Genomic DNA, 18433 nt, shown 5'->3' on the forward strand with positions numbered 1-18433 from the left:
ATACTGCACCTCCTGTTTATTTATATGTAATGTTCGATCTGTGTTGTCTTTGTTCACTTGTACTGATTTTCCTCCCTACAGGGGGCTAACATATTGAAGGGCTTTTTTGATTGCCTTCAAGTTTCAACTGAGTTATAATAATAACAGCCTAGAAAGAGAAAGGTTATTAAATTAAGCATTGTAAGAGACTGCTGGTCCAATTCTTTCCCCTCTAGCCAGTAAAAATAAGGAGAAACTCCATGGAAGCTGAAATCCAAATGGATATCAAGAGTAAGCAGGCTCCAGAAGAAGTTTTTGCAGCAGTAGTTTTTGCAGAACAGCCACCTCTCCTCCTGTGGCTACTGCTTTTTAAGGAGTACTGTTCATCCAGACTCCACATACTCTAGACTAAATTCCTTTGACCTCAGGGGCTGTTGGAGCCACATGAATACCTCTGGACATGGAATACAAGTGTGAAACAGATGGAAGCCTCTTTCATGTTATCTTGCCAACATAAAACCCATGAATACAAAGCTCTGCAAAAGTGGGAAAAGAGGTCACTTAGGAGTATCTTTGTTAGCGGTGCATCTTAAAACCTCTAAGGGAGTCTACACAGTAAGCCCTTCCCCACTTGAGCCTCGTTCACCATCATTCACGTGGTAAATACGCAAAGGTGGATCAGGCATGAAGAGCCCCAACCTCCAGCGATGAAGAAGCCCTGCAGTGTACCCTATATAAACAAGGCAGAGGTGTGCACCACTGCAGGAACAGAGCATGACTCCAGGAACACACTGCGTAGCAGAAGACCTGGGGCCGGTTCCTCCCTGAAGTTACCTGAATGCCTTGAGATGGCAAGAAGGTTGCAGAGGAATATGGAGACTGTACTGCATAGGCCTACTCTCTAACATGCACAAATAGGCGTAAGTAAGGAAATCATTGTCTTTTCATGTACAGAAGTTGACCCTCATGACTACCAGCTGTTTAACTACATGTGTGAATATTAAAATTCTTGCTTAAATACCTGCAGAACTAGTGTCCAGTCTGAAAAAGTTCCTGATGGCCCTTCTTGCAGACATGTTTTAAAAAGGAGATTGAAAAATGTTTAGGCTCACAGACTCTTGTGGACACAGGGTAGGAGAACATTTATAATACAGGTTGGCTCAAGTGGATGCTACTCATTAATACACACTTCCTATGTATGTACAAAAGCAATGGCGTGTTTTTGGACAACCATTCAGAAATTTTAGGAAGAAAGCAGGAGATACCACACAGCTTAATTCTGATGGCATGTGTTAGCAAGCTCAGTTTGAACGTAAAACCACTGTTGTAAACATTTGCATTTGTGGAAGAGTGCTACAGATTTAATGTTAAGTATGCAAGGATTTAATTTTGGCTTCCATTTGCAAACTAGTATCTTGTGTAGTAAAATGTCTTCCAGCAGTTACACGAACAAGGAAGTTTAGAGTAGCATCATAAGAAACCAATATAAGAATTACCAGTACTACTATTCTGCAGGATCTCTCCTTTTCCTTGTGTTCTTCCATCAAGCTACATAGGAAATGTAGCAGATGTTTAGTTCGTATGCTTATTAAACACGATCCAAATAGGTCAGTATTATTACGTATGTTACTTTGGTGAAGATGTATTTCCTATGCGCATCTTGCTGCTCCAATTCTGAAATTAGTTTCCAAGTATGTTTTCAAGGCAACATGATTACCATTTCAGAAATACATCTGCTATCTGACACAGCAGCTCACAAAAGTAAATATTTATTTAATACCAAATACAGCTAAGGTCCTTGTGGGTGGAACTTGCAGGTCCAAGGCCTAAATCTGTGTTTATGTAAGCTGATCTGGTGCTCCAGACTTACTCCTGACATACACTGATGTGAAACAACAACAGAATTAGAACCTTAAAAAATAATTTATTCACCTGCACACCTGAAATGTTACATTCTAATCTGTTTTAAGAGCCAGGGATTGCGATGGTATTTAGCTTACTTTGTACCGAAGCTCATAATACAGTAAAGTTTTCTACGGAAAAATGTCATATTACAATTCTTAAATTCTGTATTGATACTGTTAGCTGTAAGCCACTGTGATATGGTAGCACTATCCTGTACAGGGCTGTGGCTGGGTGACATGAATGAACAGAAAACGCAGACTTTCCGGGTATACATAGATTTAACAGTGACTGAACCTCAAAAGCAAGGCAAGCCACCTGAATCAGACTTCTTCAGTCTTCAAAATGAAGTGCTAGATGAAGCTAGACCCTTTGCCGAATACTGAAAATATTCCAAGAAAGCAGGCACTCTAGAGAACTGACTCCACTTTGGAAAGGCATGTACCAGTGTGTAGAATCTATACATTTGCAATCACACTAACCTCACAGTTTTAATGATGAGGATTAATATGCGTACACTCTAAATTCTGCACACATGGGTACACTACATCTCATACAGCTGTATTACAGTAACACTAAGCTGTATTACAGTAACACTATCACTTTTATACTGCTAGTTTAATTTCTGATTTTTTACTCCTTTTCTGCCTAATGTCAAAGACGCGACGTATAGATGAAGGATGACCAGCTCTAAGCTTTTGCTTATCTATTGAATCTTACGCATATGGTTGTGAGGTCACAATGTTTAGGACAAAAAGGTCTGAAGAAAACATCATCTATGTTTCAGAACAACTGCACACTGGTGACTTTTCTTAATTGATTAAAAGTAATTACCACTTATTGTGGAGAAATAGGAAATTAAAGCAAACCAGCAACAAAAAATATCACAGGACCAACTAAACTAAAAATACAATCCAGGAGTACTGTGCCAAAACCACATGAAATGAAGAAAGGCTTCCGCTAGTATGCAGAAACAGTGACATCTTGCGGGAGTTTTGTAGAAGTGAGACTACAGAGGGACAGAGCAAACTAGCCTGCAATGTTGTGTAATTAAAAGAAGCACTACTTCAGTAGTTTATTTAATACATATAGCCATTAATAATATTTGGTAGAAATTAGGCTTTATTGCTTTTATAATGAGGAATGAAAATTAAAAAAAAAAGGAAAAAAAAGGCAGATAAATAGCTGGTAAGAAAAGCTTTCAAAACAAAAATTAATGGAGCGGGGTGGAGTCCAAATAGCTCTGAGCAGTTTCCTCTGCTCTCCCAGGAAGTAGTTATATTTATCACTCAAATATTACTCATCCAATATAATAATGGCATATGGGCAAAGTTATAGGAGACTAAACAAAGAATTATGTTGTAAAGGCATAAAGTCAAACATAAAAATGAAATCCATATTAAGTGTTTTTTAAAAACACACACATAAACATTTAACCAATAAAGCATGGATAATTATGCTGTTCCTTTCCACTGATTAATAGACTATGCCAACTTCATTATATGTACTTCTTGAGAAAGCAAAGTTTTATCATGATGGGAAACTAAAATAGTATATCCTACTTTCCAGCACAAAACGCAAGATTTGGACCCTTCAGATTGTATCAGAGTATATGAGTTTCTGGAACAAATCTTCAACTGCTGTAAAGTGTCATAACTCAGCCAAAATACTCAACTCTGACATTTTACAACAAGCAAGAATGTTTTGATTTTTTTTTTTTTCAACAAGTCTGCACCCAAAATAAGTTATAAAAACATAACATTTACAGCTTGGAAAATGATAGTTTTTACTACCATAATGTTCATGTATTTGTCTTATTTTCTTTTACCTGAGTAACCTAAGTAAACAGATTACAAGGCAATTTAAACATATTAGCTAATACAAGGTTTACTGGACTTCTCATATATATATAAATGTACTTTGACACTATTTGCAGTTTTACAAATACAAAATGAATAAGAATTTTAAAACATATTTACTGAGCAGCCATGTCTTTGATATCTGTACAGATCAATAGGTGCAGTGGAATTATGTACAGAATTTATCTTTTGAACTTTTAAACAGCTTTTGTGCAACCTGGCTGTAATGTGCATTTAAAGAACTGCTGTCAGCATCACAGATCTGTAATTAACTGGTGCCAGAAATGCAGAACAGAATAGGACAACAGCTCCTAATATAATACTGTGCTATGCAGACATCTGTACATAATTCAAATAGTGCATATTACTCAATGTCTGATGAGGAATAATAGCTGCTAATACAGACATGGGCATTTACAGGTATTAGGTGTGTTCTAGTAAGTATGGACAAATGAACTTTTCCATATATAGACATTAAAGGAAACAACTTGAATTAGGTAGTTATGTAATAATTAAAAAAGGGAAGTTATGTAATAAATAATGAAACTTTCAATTCAATTTGCAGAAGATTAGTACAGTAGGAAAAAATCCTTTACAGTAGCAATGAAACCATTCAGAAGCACTGTCAAATCAAAGGTAATTCAGTTTTATTTTATAATCACAGCAACAGAAAATAGAAAAAAAAAAGAAATCAACATGAAGAATATTTAGTTTATCTCTGATAGTCCTGTTAGTGTATGTCTGTGTTATTGTACCTGTCAGATGTTTCCACCTCTTTTTGTGCTCTATTCACTTTATCACTTATTTTTTCAAATTTCTTTAGTCCAACAGAAACCCATAGACATTAAAGCACAGTGAATGTGCAATTTGCAGACTGGTGCAAGTGAAAAAACATAGGGATACAATTACTTTTACGAGGTAAGCTTTGAGTAACTTGGAGGAGAAAATTTGCGCTTCAAGTACTTGAGAATGTAAAGTGGAAGACAGCTTACAACAGTGATTGCTGACACTTTCCACAGGAAGGTCACAGTTGTGATAAAGGCAACATCTGCAGAAACAGAAAAGGTAAAATAAGTAATGGGAGCTGAAACTTCCATAGTGCAAAGTCAATAAAACTCTGTTAATTGTTTGCTTATGCTATTGTTCAAGACCATGCAAAATTAAAAAAAAAAACAAACCAAACAACAAAACAAGAGAAAGTTAACCTCAACATTTTGTTTTTGCCAACTATTTTCTTTAGAGAGGAACTTCAGAGTTCCTTTGTGGTTCCTATGCTGTTTTGTAGCACAAAATGATGTTAGAGGAAACAGAATCTCAGTTTAAAAGCAAGATTTTCTCATAATAAAAAGTCAACTTACTTTTCTACTAGTAAGAATGATTTTACCTACTATAATACAAGCTTCCAACCAGAAATTCTGCTACCATTTTGGATCCTTTATTCCATATTCAGATTGTTTTTCTCTGAATCTGTCACAACTAGACCAAATGATGCTTAAAGCCTTAGAGATTAAACCAGAGCCCAAAAATTTAAGGGTAAAACAATGTAGTGATATTGCCAGAGGCCACACTGAAAAGCTATTTTTTTCTGTGACAGACATTAACAAGAATGGTGACACTCTTCTTTGACGGTATTTGGTCAGGTCAGGTCATACTTCTTACAGAAAGATCTCAGAACCCAGGTAACCTGAAGAATTGGTGTGGGTTTTGTTGGCTTTTGTTTTGTTTTTTCTTTTTCCATTATTTACAAATGTGTAGATCAAATAATTTACTACTCTTTTTAAAGACTTAAACTTCAAGTCAAACTTCACCTACCTAAGAAAGCTCCAAAAGACACTCTGCCTATACCTGTTTCACAAAGAGGGAGAATGAAAATTAAAGGATAGATTTACAGAAGATAAGAAAGTTATGTGAAGAAAAAAACAAACAACAAAACAACAAAACAAACAGGTTAGCTACACAAATGGAAATTGAAAAGATGTTAGTAGCATTAAACAGAATATTATTACATTTCACATGACAACCAGAGCATTTTAAACAGCAATTATGCCAATCATTTTGAAAACACAGAGGTTTTCAATTTGGTCATGTTTTAAGAGTCTAGGTAGGTAAGAAGTTTTCTTGCATTTGACTTCAAGGTGTAATTTACTGTGTAAACAACTTGATCAGAACTGGTTTAATGCAAATTAAAATTCACTTCAGAAAATGCAGAAATGTTTTACTGCTCCATCTTTACTCATTAAAAATACTTTGTATATTAGATTTCAATGTATAAACTTGTTACACAGTTTTAGCCTAAGCCTGCTTAGACATACTAAAAGCCTATATAACATACTACAGAGACATGCCTAATAAGGTGATTGAGTGCAATTAACTCGGAAACCTGAAAAGTGATTTACTTCCATGAGTCAGAACTGTAGAGCAGTATCAAATATTTCTGTAATTCTAATTTGAGTGCCCTGTCACGGCATCATTTCGTTGGGAGGAGATGATGCTTATAAGTAACATCACTGAAAGAAACAGTTTATTTGCTGATGAAGTCAAGCAGTATTGGACTGGATTGTCTTCCCTGATGCACAAAGTTGTGCTATACCTTGAACTGTAAACCATCACTTAAGTTTATACTACATTACATGCACAAAAAAAGGTTCTCTTCTCCAGCTCTAGTATGACAGATAAGAGTAAAGCATTAACAGTGCGACTAGCTGAAATGCATTTCCTCAGATTAACTGCTGAATATCACACAGTAAAATACATCTTTATAAAAGCCCATGAAATGGCACCCTTTTCAGTACCCTTTATGATGAGAAATACAGAAGTTAAGTCCCCAGGCTGCAAAGAAGCCATGCAACCATTTATGTACTCAGCTACTTGGACTTGTCCAGCAAATATATGAGGACAATAAAGCATTCCCCTTTACAGAAAAAGTCTGCAAGAAACAAAAGTCCCTGTAGTTTTTACAAATTTATGAACATCACCGGACAGTATTTCTGACTGAACAACACCTACTACGGATGGAAGGTTCGGCTGTCACCAATACTAAAGACTTGTAAAGATAAAGCAGCCAGTTCTGTCTTATAAAGTTCCTGAAGTTTGGACCAAAAGCCAGTACCTGCATCTGTTCGTGCTTGCTCCTTTCATTTGTAATCTAGCTGTGGACATTGAGGAATCAACCCAGTAATTTCTATTTAAAGAGTCTGTGCATTGGTGTCAGAGAAAAGAAAAATGTACTCTGGCAAACCTGAAATAATGTACAATACAAGTAAAAAGCCCAGCAGGGTTGTTTCTTCATTAAAATTTGACTCTCGAGAAATCTGGGAAGTAACAGAACACTGGGACAGGCAGTGAAGCATTTACTGATTAAGAATATATAAATACACTACCCTAGTGTTGAACACCTGGGACATGAGAGAGTAAAAGCAGAACTAAAAGACTCCTAGAAATTACTATACAAAGTTTAATTCTGCTATGAGAAGTGATAACTGAAGAAGGGTACCTCCTAAGCCATCTGCTCCTGAAAATCACAAAGAGAAGGAGCTGGTTTCTTGTGAGGTATAACCAAAATCATTATATGTATTTCTGTAAAAGTTAAAATTTGTAAAATCAAATTGAGATAGTTGTTTCTGCTGAAGGATAATTTGATATAAAAAGACATATGTATTAATTTGATGCTCAGATTCTTCACTGTTAAAAGTTCTGCAGTTTAAAATTATTCTTTCATTTTGTGACCTATGAACAATCACAAAACCTTAAGACACAGTATGGCATACAGCAATTTAAAGCAAAGCCTGTTTAACATAAGCTTAATGTAATTATGAAACAATGATTCTTATATGAAGTGTCTATCCCAACAGGCTTCTGCCTCTCAATCTAGCAATACTTCAACTCTTTTAAGCTTGTGGATTAGATCTAATGAGGTCCACTTGGTCTGGCATATCAAATAATTCATCACCTCAGTGAAGATCTTGATTTTTGAAAATCATATCCATTTGAAGATCAGATCAAGGATGGGAAAAGCATGCATGGCTTGAGTAAGCTTTAGATAAATCATACTAACAGGAATAAAGATTGTCAAATTCTAGGAGGAAAGGATAAGCGCATATTACAACCCAACATTAGGCCTGATTTCATTCTTATTTCTTACGGAGAAAGCTGTTTTTTCACAAAGCATAACATCACCTATTCTTAATGACAAGAAAGAAAAAAAAAAGAGAGAAAAAAAAAAAAACAAACCAGTTATTTGCTAAAATACTTTCACTATTACTCACCAAAGTATTCATTTAGAAATGCAAGAGAGGCCACATAGCAGCCAAGACTGAGAAATTCAGCCACCACCATTAACCAGTGCCATGTTCGTATGGTCAGTGCAACCATCAAGAGCTCAGTCAAGATTAGGGCAGTGAAGGAAATGGCAACGACATGTACAAATTCAGATTCAAAAAGCAGCAGGGCTCCATACATCAGAATACCACCTAGGAAAGGTACACAAAATTATCAATTCACTGTGCAATGAAATTTTGGTGCACCAGTTTTTATAGCCACCCGCTGAACAGTTGTTTGCTTGTTATGAAAACTGGCCCAGTAATTTTTATAAGGTAACAAGACTGATCTTTCTAAAAGAAGTGATATTTACAGTACTTGGTGCATGTGAAGCAAAGCAACCAAAGTAAAGCTGTAAAGAAATTAAACTATTAAACACCTTTTAGGTGCAATATATCTGATGAACTGTTAATTAACCTCATTTTGTCAAGTGCTACAAATAAATGAGATATTGTTGAAAGTGTAATTACTTTTAACTGATCACATAATTCAGATTTCTTCAACAGTGCTTCTGTCATTCCATGAAAGAAAACTACTGTGTAAATATATGCAATGTGATAAGCACTCATTAAAATTTTTCTGGATTAGCATTTAATTAAAAACCTGTCATTTTTTTTTAGGTGATATGGATCAACAAAAATACCAGTCTGTGCTGTGTTTTGAACAGGCTTGGCACACTACAGGAATATTGATTTACAAGATAAACAGAAAGTAATATATATGTAACTGCTGATGAAATGTTAAGCTTTGCGAATTCAACCTGCAGCTGAAAAACAGTATTAGCGAAAGCAGACAAAAAATTCTCAGTTCAGTAAAATTAGGACTCTCTCCTACCTTGGTAAATACTGATTAAAACCCAGATGAGGAAGGTCTTAAATGACAAAGATCTTCCCTAAAGGAAACAAGTGAGAGGCCAATTAAGACACAACTTAAAAAAATATTAATCCACTCAGTTCATATATTTTTAAAAGTTAATCATTAGAGAGACTTTACAAGTAAAATAAGGAGTCTTTGAAGTAACACAGGCTAAAAAGCTTCTACTTGTTTTTGTGATTCTTCATTGCAAACTTGTACAGAAATCACACAAAGTCTAAATTTGGGGTAGGACAGTTAATGCCTTAAACGGCAAAGATACTTTAGCTTGCAGTGCTCTGGCTGGTTTTCAGAGGGATAATTACAGTAAAATGAATTTATTTTTTATTTAAAAGAGTTTTATGTCTGTTTTGTAAAATGTGGTCTTCAAGAAAGATACCACTGTGTACCTACTGACCTAAACCTCAAACAAGACTGTAGTTACTAGTCATTCTAAATGTTGGATAAACTGTCTATTTACATTCATAAACACATAACTACTGTAACTTTTCAGAAAGTAACTATTTAGTACTAGTTACTTGCTGAGATAGTTACATTTTAAATCTTTTTGTGATTGTGAATGTTATAGATTGAAACATGCATAAATCAAAGAATAAATACTGTACATGTGCATATGACTTGCAGTCTGTGAGGGTGCTAAAGAAATATTTTAGAACCACAGAGTTAAAGGATAAAATGGCAAATGAAGCAACCATTTTGCCACAAAAGAACTGATCAGCCCAGAACACACAAGAATCAGCACTTTACATATAAATGTGGTTCACTGCTGTAGAAAGTGATGAGTTTATTACTTCAATTGAGGCTAAAATACATTCTTGGATGGAGACAGTTCACGGCAAGGTGCTAAAGACATTTTCATAATGCTGTATATAGTCTAGAACGGTGGTGGCAGACCGAACACATCTGAAAAAAATCTTGTACAAGCATGAAGAAACATTAGATTTATTTTCAGTTTTTATTTTTTTTCCTCCCATGAATGTCTACTCATTTTCCTTTGAGTGCTGGACACTGGTTCCACCTTCATCCATAGCTCCCAATTACTGACATTTGTGAAATAAGTGTTTTGGTTCACCTTTATGGAACTGGAAGGGAAAATCACTCCTGAGCTTCTACAGAATGTTGCACAACAGGCTTTGAATAATTTTCAGATGAAAGCAGGGAGCCCTCTTAACTTTCAAATTTTCATCAGCTTTTCTAGCTATAACTCTGTAGGAGCCATAGTAACAGTAATAGTGAATCAGTGTGTCCTGCAGGGTATTTGGCCACACCTGTCTCTCTGAACCCTGCTAATTTTCTCTTCATGCGCTGGAGTGTCAATGACTTGTGCTGATGTATCTTATTCTTCTAAAGATCAGAAAGGCATTTTCATCACTAGTATATCCCAGAAAAGAAGCCAATTCCTAGGAATACAATTACAGTTCACGTCAGCATGTGTTTGAATAACACTAGCTGAATATCATTGGTAGAGATTTGCATTTAGAGTCCGTAATTTGAAAAATGATGCACAAAAATATGTAAGCTTCAGTGTCACGCTGACTAAGGCAGCGTGATCATAAATGGTTGTAATAATCACTCATAATAAGATTACCTTGTAATAGTGAGTCAAATATAGCACATAAATAACTTTTTACACTACTCATCCATAATCATTTAGTGATCATCATCTTCCCCAGACAATGCACTGAACTTTACTCTCCAGTTACTCCACATTCTCTCTTTTTTTTTTTTGTCAGTAGTAATTTCTAGGGGTTATGGGAAAAAAAATAATACATCGATTAATCTACCATTTAAAAAGGAAAAAAGGAACTGTGAAAAAAGTAAGTATAAATAACTCCAGATCAGAGATCCTGCAGCCAGACTGAAAGTAACTTTTACATCAACACGCCTTCATGCTTGATTTACTTCAGTCCAACCATTGGTGACTTAACAAATGTATTAAATTAAATGGAACAGTTGGTACCTGGCTAATTTTCATAGTACAAAAGTCTGCATTATATTAGTTGTGCATCTATCTTGCATGGAATACCTTAAGGAAACGACTGTAAGAATTCCCAGTTTTGCACAGTGGTGATTTCAGCATTTGTTTTTGTTCATAATCTGAGCACTAAGGACATTCATACCTTAGTGAGATCCTTATAGAGTTCCGGATATAGCAATGCCATTTCTGGCTTCACATCCTGATCCAATACTAGAGAGAAGACTGGAAACATAGTATATATGGTTGCATACCTAGGTGGAAGGAAAGAACATAAATTGACACTTCTGTATGATATGATTTTAAACTGATCTACTGAGCTCAATGATTACTTTTATGTAAGTGGAATTAGACTGGCTCTACCCAGTATTGAAGCAGCTTACTAAAACAGCTTTACACATGCAACCTGCTCTTGTGCTGCTGAGAGCTGCCAGTTATGAGACGTTACAGAGCTTTTATACATTCAGAACCAGGAAACAGATTTATTTCTTCTGTATCAAGCTTATCTGCTACCACTCTCCCTGTGCACTTACACTTTGGACAACTAGTTCAAAGAACTGATGATTAAATTAATCCACAGACACTGGCATGAAAACTGAAGGAAAAAACCCCAAGCACTCTATTCCAGACATCATGTTAAAAGTAGGTGGATGAACGATAGTCTTAACAGCTCTGTAAGTGGCTTTGTATTTTAGGATGCACAAGTCAGATGTATACTTTAGTACTACTTTCCTAGAACTCGTTGAAACTAATTACGAACATTTTCAAGAGGTCTGCTGCTTGCCTCTGCAAAGTCTGGTGTAATCACACCTTGATCTGACTATGATTTAAGCTACTTTCGATTTAGATTGCTATTGTTTACAAGCAATATAAGCATCTTTTAGGGCAGAAGAGGCAGAGAGCAAGGACAAACATGAATATATGCATATCCCTCAGCTGTATGACTTTGGAAACTGTATTACTAAAGCAGCTTTTACAACAAGACCAGGATGCTCCTAATTTTGCATACATTAACCTGAATAGAAATCTATGTGTCAGATTTGTGTAGTGCACTCTCAGAGAAAATTTCATAGTAGCTTCAGCTCCATTATTAAAAAAAAAGTCTGATTCTCACTAAGACTTACATGACAATCTGAGTAACAGCTGAAACTGGTTTGGGAAACTTCTGTTGTTTTCAGTCCGTATGTGAGAAAAGTCATATGGTACCTTCATCTACGGCTATACAGATCCCTCTCTACAGAGAAGTGAGAATGAGACTTTATTCTCCCTCAGCCCATATAGGGCATATTCAACTTAGTTTGACTTTTCTTTGTAGATTCAGCCCAGGTTTGGTAGCTTACCAATGATAAATGTATGAAAAATATGGCAGACACCAACTACATGATGTTATTTAACAAGTTCGTTTGCTATATATGGTTACCAGATACCGTAATTGTTGGTTTTGACTTACCCTACCATTAGGAATCCTTGGTACAAGGGAACAGATGCAAAATAGAAGACTGATGAAAACACAGCCTGCAAAAAGCAGATAATTATACATATTTAATATAATTCTACATACAAAACACTATGCTAAAGGGAAGTAGTAATAGTACTGCTTGAAATTTTGTGACACTTCAAAGACAGACATAGTGTTTCTAACTGTTCACGAAAAAATTTAAATACCTGCATAGTTGAAATAATAAGGCCTCGGTGCATGACAAACTGACCAAGTGCTGCTGATCTTTTGTAACTGTTTCGACCATGTACCATCAGCAGCCTACCTATATGTTTAAACTGTGTGATGGAAAAGTCAGCTGCCAGGGAAGCTTGTTTTCCCTCCTGGAACAAACAAAAATATTCCGAATATGAAACGCAGTGCAAATGTGTGTTTGTGATTTCAAAATTCTAAGTGATAATTAACTTTAAAAGTTAAGTTTCCTCCTGATTCAAAAATCAACTCTGCAATGAGACACAAAGGACATTTTTTTGTGTATTCTAAGACACAGCGGCTGTAACAAGTAAGTTTAAGCTTCTATCCTGCTTCTTTCAGGTAAATGTTACACAGAAATACCTATGGCACTTTCTGCTTTTCTTGCTTTTTGTATTTAAGAAGATAAAGGACATATAAGCAAGGAAGATATTAGTTCAAAGACTAAGCATTTTTATCGTCTTACAGCATAGTTTAATTAGAAATTATCAATTCACTACTGTTTAAGAATAAAACTTCTAATCCTATGTTACTGTGTGGCACATATTTGACAATGGAAAACTGTCAACATTACCTTGCCTTCAATTCCAATTCCACAGTCTGCTGCTTGGATCATGCTGACATCGTTTCCTCCATCACCTGAAAAATGCCACTGCAACATTCAGCTCTTCAGAGGTTTTACTGTCCTGGCCTTAGAGTATTTTAGAAACCTCTTATATACCTTTCAATTCTTACAGTTAATCTGTGGATTATAATTACTTTAGCAATCAAGACTTGTTCCTGAGGAATAAAGAAGATAACCATATCTTTCTTGTGGAATGGCATTTTCTGCTACAGCTACATAATACCTGGCTGTTATCAAGAAATCTCTCTTTGGTTTTGTTTCAACTACTTCTCAACAGTGCCATCTACTGCTTAAGTTGATGACAGACTTTAGCTACTGCAAATGAAGATTGTGCCACCAGTTACCTATTGCACACGTGCGTTTTCCAGTGTGGTGCTGTAACAGTTTCACAATATGAGCTTTCTGCGTGGGGGAACATCGACAGCATACTACAGCAGGACACTGACAAGCCAGCTCTACAAGTTCATGCTCATAATACTTCAGACAAACCTAAATAAAAAGATACATTCACATTTACTTATGATTAAAAAAAACAGTATGTGATCTAACACAGAAACACAGTATAAATAATTCTTTTATGAAGTTTTGCTTGCACAACATCCATCTGGGAGACAAAAAGCCACGCTATCCTAACTATAGCTTTATTACTTTAAAGTGGCATCCAACATGGTTTGGGGTTAAGAGATAACAGCATGCTGAATACAAATTCCACTCTGTTACGATACAGGAGACCAGAGAACCACTAACATTTTCCCATTTAGAACGTATATCCTCCAATTAGCACTCAGTGAGAAACAGAAGTATCTCTAAGGACAACTTAAATACGGGCAAATACTGGAAAAAGGTTTAAAAGCATGAAGGCATCGACACTTTGCTTTTTGAACATAAGCATATAGATAAATGCAATATGACAGAAACCAAGTTCCTTACCTCGAGTGAGTCCCCAGATATCACCAAGGCACAGTCATGCTTCCTCCTAAAGGCATTTAGTTCTAAGTGAGCCTCTCCTCGAGTGGTAACCTTCAATAGAAAGCACTCAATTAAGAGATTTTGTTATATTCTTCCAAAAATCCTGCCTAAATAAATCAGGTTTTGAGAACTCATACCCAGAAGGCCTTGGTTCTTCAACATGTGTTTTATCCCCATGTAAACCATGGGATACTACAAGCCTTGGATCTTATGGAGTGAAAAGTAATCCTCAAACAAGGAAAGTCTATGTAGTTAGCTTAACTGGTTCCTCACCAAAGTAAACCTGTGCTAAAAAACTAATGAATTCATAACACTAAAATATCATAAGTTCAAGCTGACCTGAGTCCTTCCACCTTGGCAGAGCTAGAAGAAGAACAGACAAAAAAAACCCAACCAAACAAAACCAACCAAACAAACCCCAAAACATTTATATACCAGTAAAATATGTTCTTAGAATAATGCAACACGTTCATGTTAACAGTTCCTGCAGTTTGGGTAAGTAAGCACAGATTTCAAAAGGCACTAAAAATGCTCACTACTACTAATCCTTTTGGATCTTGCATGAGTATGCAAGCAGGATCAAGTGGCATAATACAAAAGAACTACATCATAAATTTGTATTTATTTTTTAATTTACTTAATTATTGTTTCAGAAAGTCGCAGCTGTGAAATGCAAAAATGATCAAAGATTACCAAATAGATTTTGGAACATTTTGAACTAGAACACACAGAACATGAGAGATGTAAATTATGAGCAGATTTTCAGGAGACTGCAGTTTTGGTTTTCTTTCCAATAAAAGATCAATGTATTTTAGAGCTATCATGGAAGACAAAATTGCAAGCACAGAATAAAACACAAACTCTGATTACACTTCTCATTTTGGCTCTGTCAGCAGTTTGATGAAATAGCTTTTAAAACAGATGACTCTTAATTACACTGAACGTGAAGTTCTGCCTTTGGCCGACTACTATTCAGAATCAGATGCAGTCCAAAGACCTTTCCCCCTCCAAACGGGCTTTATTACACATAAAATTTGAGTTACATTAAGAAGCACCTGAAAACAGAACCCCATACATGTGTCCCAATTCAGATTATTTTTCTCTTTTCCCATAATTAAATTTCCCATATTTCCCATAATTAAAACGTGTCTTTCCCTGCCAACTGTAATGGACCATGGGTTTCAGTGACCCATTATAAACTTTTTGCATTACAGAAATTAAGAGACGTCAACACTTAGTGCGCACTGAGGAGCAGTAATTGCCCTCTCTGTTCTACCTTTCACCTAACAGAGGTATTTTCTTTTTTAATTTGCAAATACCTCTAGAACAACGTATCAGTTAATTTCATTACAAAATTAAGAAGCTGAGACTTCTAAGGATAAAAAGGAAAAGTGCTAAAAAAAAATGCTTTTTTTTTTTGGAAGTCAAAACAGTACATGATTTTTGATTTACTAATTTATAACTAAAATAAAAGTTTTAGTGTTTGGTATTTTCTTACGTTAATCTAGTGGTTCTTTGCAACAAATGCAGCCACAGAAATAATTCTGTATAAATCCATTTTCTAATTAATTTAAAACTTTCTAAGTTAACACAGTTTTATGCTGATCTCTTATTACCAGTCAAGGTAATGAAAATAAAAATCTGACTCAACTAAATAGATTTTGTTCAGGAAGACTTAATTTGTGGTGTTACAACATGGAAAGGTCAACAAAAATTGATCTGAAGTTTTATCAGAAACATTAATAATTTAATTGCAAATAGTAGTCTGCAGGGCCCAATTTGCCATTCTGATGCTTCAGAAGAAATTACATTTACATGTAAATTATATTCATATAATTATTTGTGTAGGTAGTTCATTTAGAACAAACACAGACATATTATGTCTGATCACATGGCATCAATCAAAGTCTGGAAAATCTATTTTTGTTTGGCATCAATAAAGTTGATGCTATACAACTACAACCAAAATGTACAGAAAAAGATATTCGGTTTACCTTCCTAACAACTGTCTTGAACAGGCTGTTAAAAATAATGCAAGTATATATAATGATACTGAAAAAAAAAAAAAATCATTTTTTTTCTTACTGATTTCAACTCTATCTATAGAGAGGATGTTGGCACCCCAGCTGAATTCAGGATTAATTCTGCCCGAGTCTAAAGTGTTCTATTAATGAAAACTCTCAAACAAGCAAAAACCCCATTCACATGCTCTAAATTCCCAGACAGTCTTTCCTACTGGCTCAGCACCTCACATAGATTCCCTCTCCATCATTATGCAGAGGTACCTTACTATGTCCATTTTCCAAGTGAAGATTATAAAATGTATGATGAACCTGGGTCACTCAAACAAGGCTACAAATGTTTCTGTAGCGTATTGGCATATCTAGACACAAGCACTCTAGAAGCAATGCTTTGTAATCTACATCCTTAAATAACAACCTAAGTACTACTGTCTTGACCATTATTAGGACACTCAATACAATAACCCATCGATTTTCAACAAGCAGCCAACTCGTAATCAAATAAAGCAACATTGCTATTAGCTGTCCTTTGATGAACCAACAAACAAGTTGGAGCTATACTTACGGGTCTGAAAATGTGAACATCTTGAGTCCTAGACACTAAGTGAGAACTTTTTGCAATGCAAGTTGCTGTCTCCAGTTTATCTCCTGTTAACATCCATATCTGCAAAATAATGTGAAAGTTTACTCCACTGGATATTAATGCACCTGTTCTCCAAATCTAAATGACATCTATCTCCAACCTTTTTCTGGTACCTTTTGGGATTAGATTAATAGCAGTTTTTACTGCAATAATGCACTTGAGGCAGTTCCGTTCCCCTACCCTTCTCACAAAGACCAATGTCTCAGTTTAGATGAAGACAAGGTGAAATTGTGGGGAAACACACTGGCATAGCTGAAAAGCGGGGAGAGCATAAAAGCCTTTCCCTCCCTAAGGCCCTGACACTACTTTGGTCAAAAGAGGTTGCACACTACTACAAGAGAAAGACATTTGTTAGCAAATTGATGCAACACAACAGCCTGTGACCCTAGTGAGAATCTATCAAAAAGCAGCAGCCAAGCAATGAGACAGCATATCCTAGAGGAAGAGCTACATCCCCAGCACTCCAAAGAGATCCTGCCCACTGACAATGCAAAAGTGGGATGAAACCATGAAAGAATAAGGTTGAGGGTCCATCTGCTCTTGAAGTGAGATGGTGCTCTCTCCCCTCAGTCCCTTAACACCAAGAAAGTTGAAGGTACATCTGATGAAATACCATTACCCGTAGACCAAATTGAATACACCACACAGGAAAAAGTACTTTACCTGCAGAAGTTATTACTCGATAGTTACTAAGTCTACAGTCACAATTTTATTACACTGTAAGCCTCTGTCTCCCTTTTTACCTATACACCTCAGGCAAGATCTTCTTCATTAGTGTTCATGTGGGTCAACGAATGGACAAGATTCATATTTTCTCATCAGTAAATGAGTAATGTATAATTTTATGACCTAGCAACAGCTACTACCATGTTTCCAGCCTACTATAACGTTAGCTGTAATTAAAGCCAGAACAGTTCTAATGCTTTGAAATCCTAGAACTAATCATTAAAAATCCCAAACCAAAACAACAACCTAAAAATTGTCAGTGTTCTATACCTATTTTTAGCAGGATGAACTTAATTTAGTCAGAAGTGACCACGTACAGAAGAAATATCAAGAGCAATCAAGAAAATATTGTATATGAAGTACATATGAAGTACTTTGCACTAGTCTCACTCTACTACAAGAAATTAGATGTAATCATAAGGCTTCAATCCATACATATATTTTTCTAATTGTGCACACCACTGCATTACAAGCTAATTCATCTGAAAGCCTTTGGGGAACAGGGATTAATTAAAAACAGAATAACAATACAGTAGACATGGGAAGGGGCCTCTGGAGATTATCTAGTCCAACTCCCCTGCTCAAAACAGGGTTGACTACAGCAGGGTGCTCAGGACCATGCTGAATCAGTTCTGAACACTTCCAAGGACAGAGACTCCACAAACTCTCTGGGAGACCTGCTCCAATGTTTGAACACACAGTGAAAAAATGTTCATTAAGGTTTCCATCCACTGCCTCTTGTGCTTTCACTGTGCACCACTGAAAACAGCCTTGCTCTGTCCTCTCTGCAGCCTCCCTTCAGGTATTTATAGACACTAATATGATCCTCCTGAGCCTTCTGAACTTGACCCTCT

General features: G+C 35.8%; 1 protein-coding gene across 7 annotated transcripts in view; it reads right to left on the minus strand.

Annotated features, from left to right (window-relative positions):
- Positions 1 to 2980: 2980 nt before the first annotated feature.
- ATP9B (ATPase phospholipid transporting 9B (putative)) overlaps positions 2981 to 18433 on the minus strand; it is a 170136-nt gene continuing 154683 nt past the window's right edge. For 6 of the 7 annotated variants that reach the window (XM_057424399.1, XM_057424401.1, XM_057424396.1 and 3 more), the window contains 11 exons: positions 16776 to 16874; positions 14151 to 14240; positions 13565 to 13709; positions 13170 to 13234; positions 12571 to 12726; positions 12356 to 12420; positions 11051 to 11159; positions 8892 to 8949; positions 8006 to 8209; positions 5553 to 5585; positions 2981 to 4788 (listed from right to left, as the gene is read on the minus strand). In XM_057424399.1, coding sequence (XP_057280382.1) covers positions 4652 to 4788; positions 5553 to 5585; positions 8006 to 8209; positions 8892 to 8949; positions 11051 to 11159; positions 12356 to 12420; positions 12571 to 12726; positions 13170 to 13234; positions 13565 to 13709; positions 14151 to 14240; positions 16776 to 16874 — 1161 coding nt within the window. In that variant the 3' untranslated portion in view covers positions 2981 to 4651. The remainder of the gene's footprint in view (positions 4789 to 5552; positions 5586 to 8005; positions 8210 to 8891; positions 8950 to 11050; positions 11160 to 12355; positions 12421 to 12570; positions 12727 to 13169; positions 13235 to 13564; positions 13710 to 14150; positions 14241 to 16775; positions 16875 to 18433) is intronic. The other variant, XM_057424397.1, reaches the window with a different exon arrangement.

Source organism: Pezoporus wallicus, unplaced genomic scaffold, assembly GCF_028554395.1.
Source record: "Pezoporus wallicus isolate ANWC-B61680 ecotype Strahan unplaced genomic scaffold, APGP_CSIRO_Pwel_v1 contig_5485, whole genome shotgun sequence".
NCBI lineage: Eukaryota > Metazoa > Chordata > Aves > Psittaciformes > Psittacidae > Pezoporus > Pezoporus wallicus.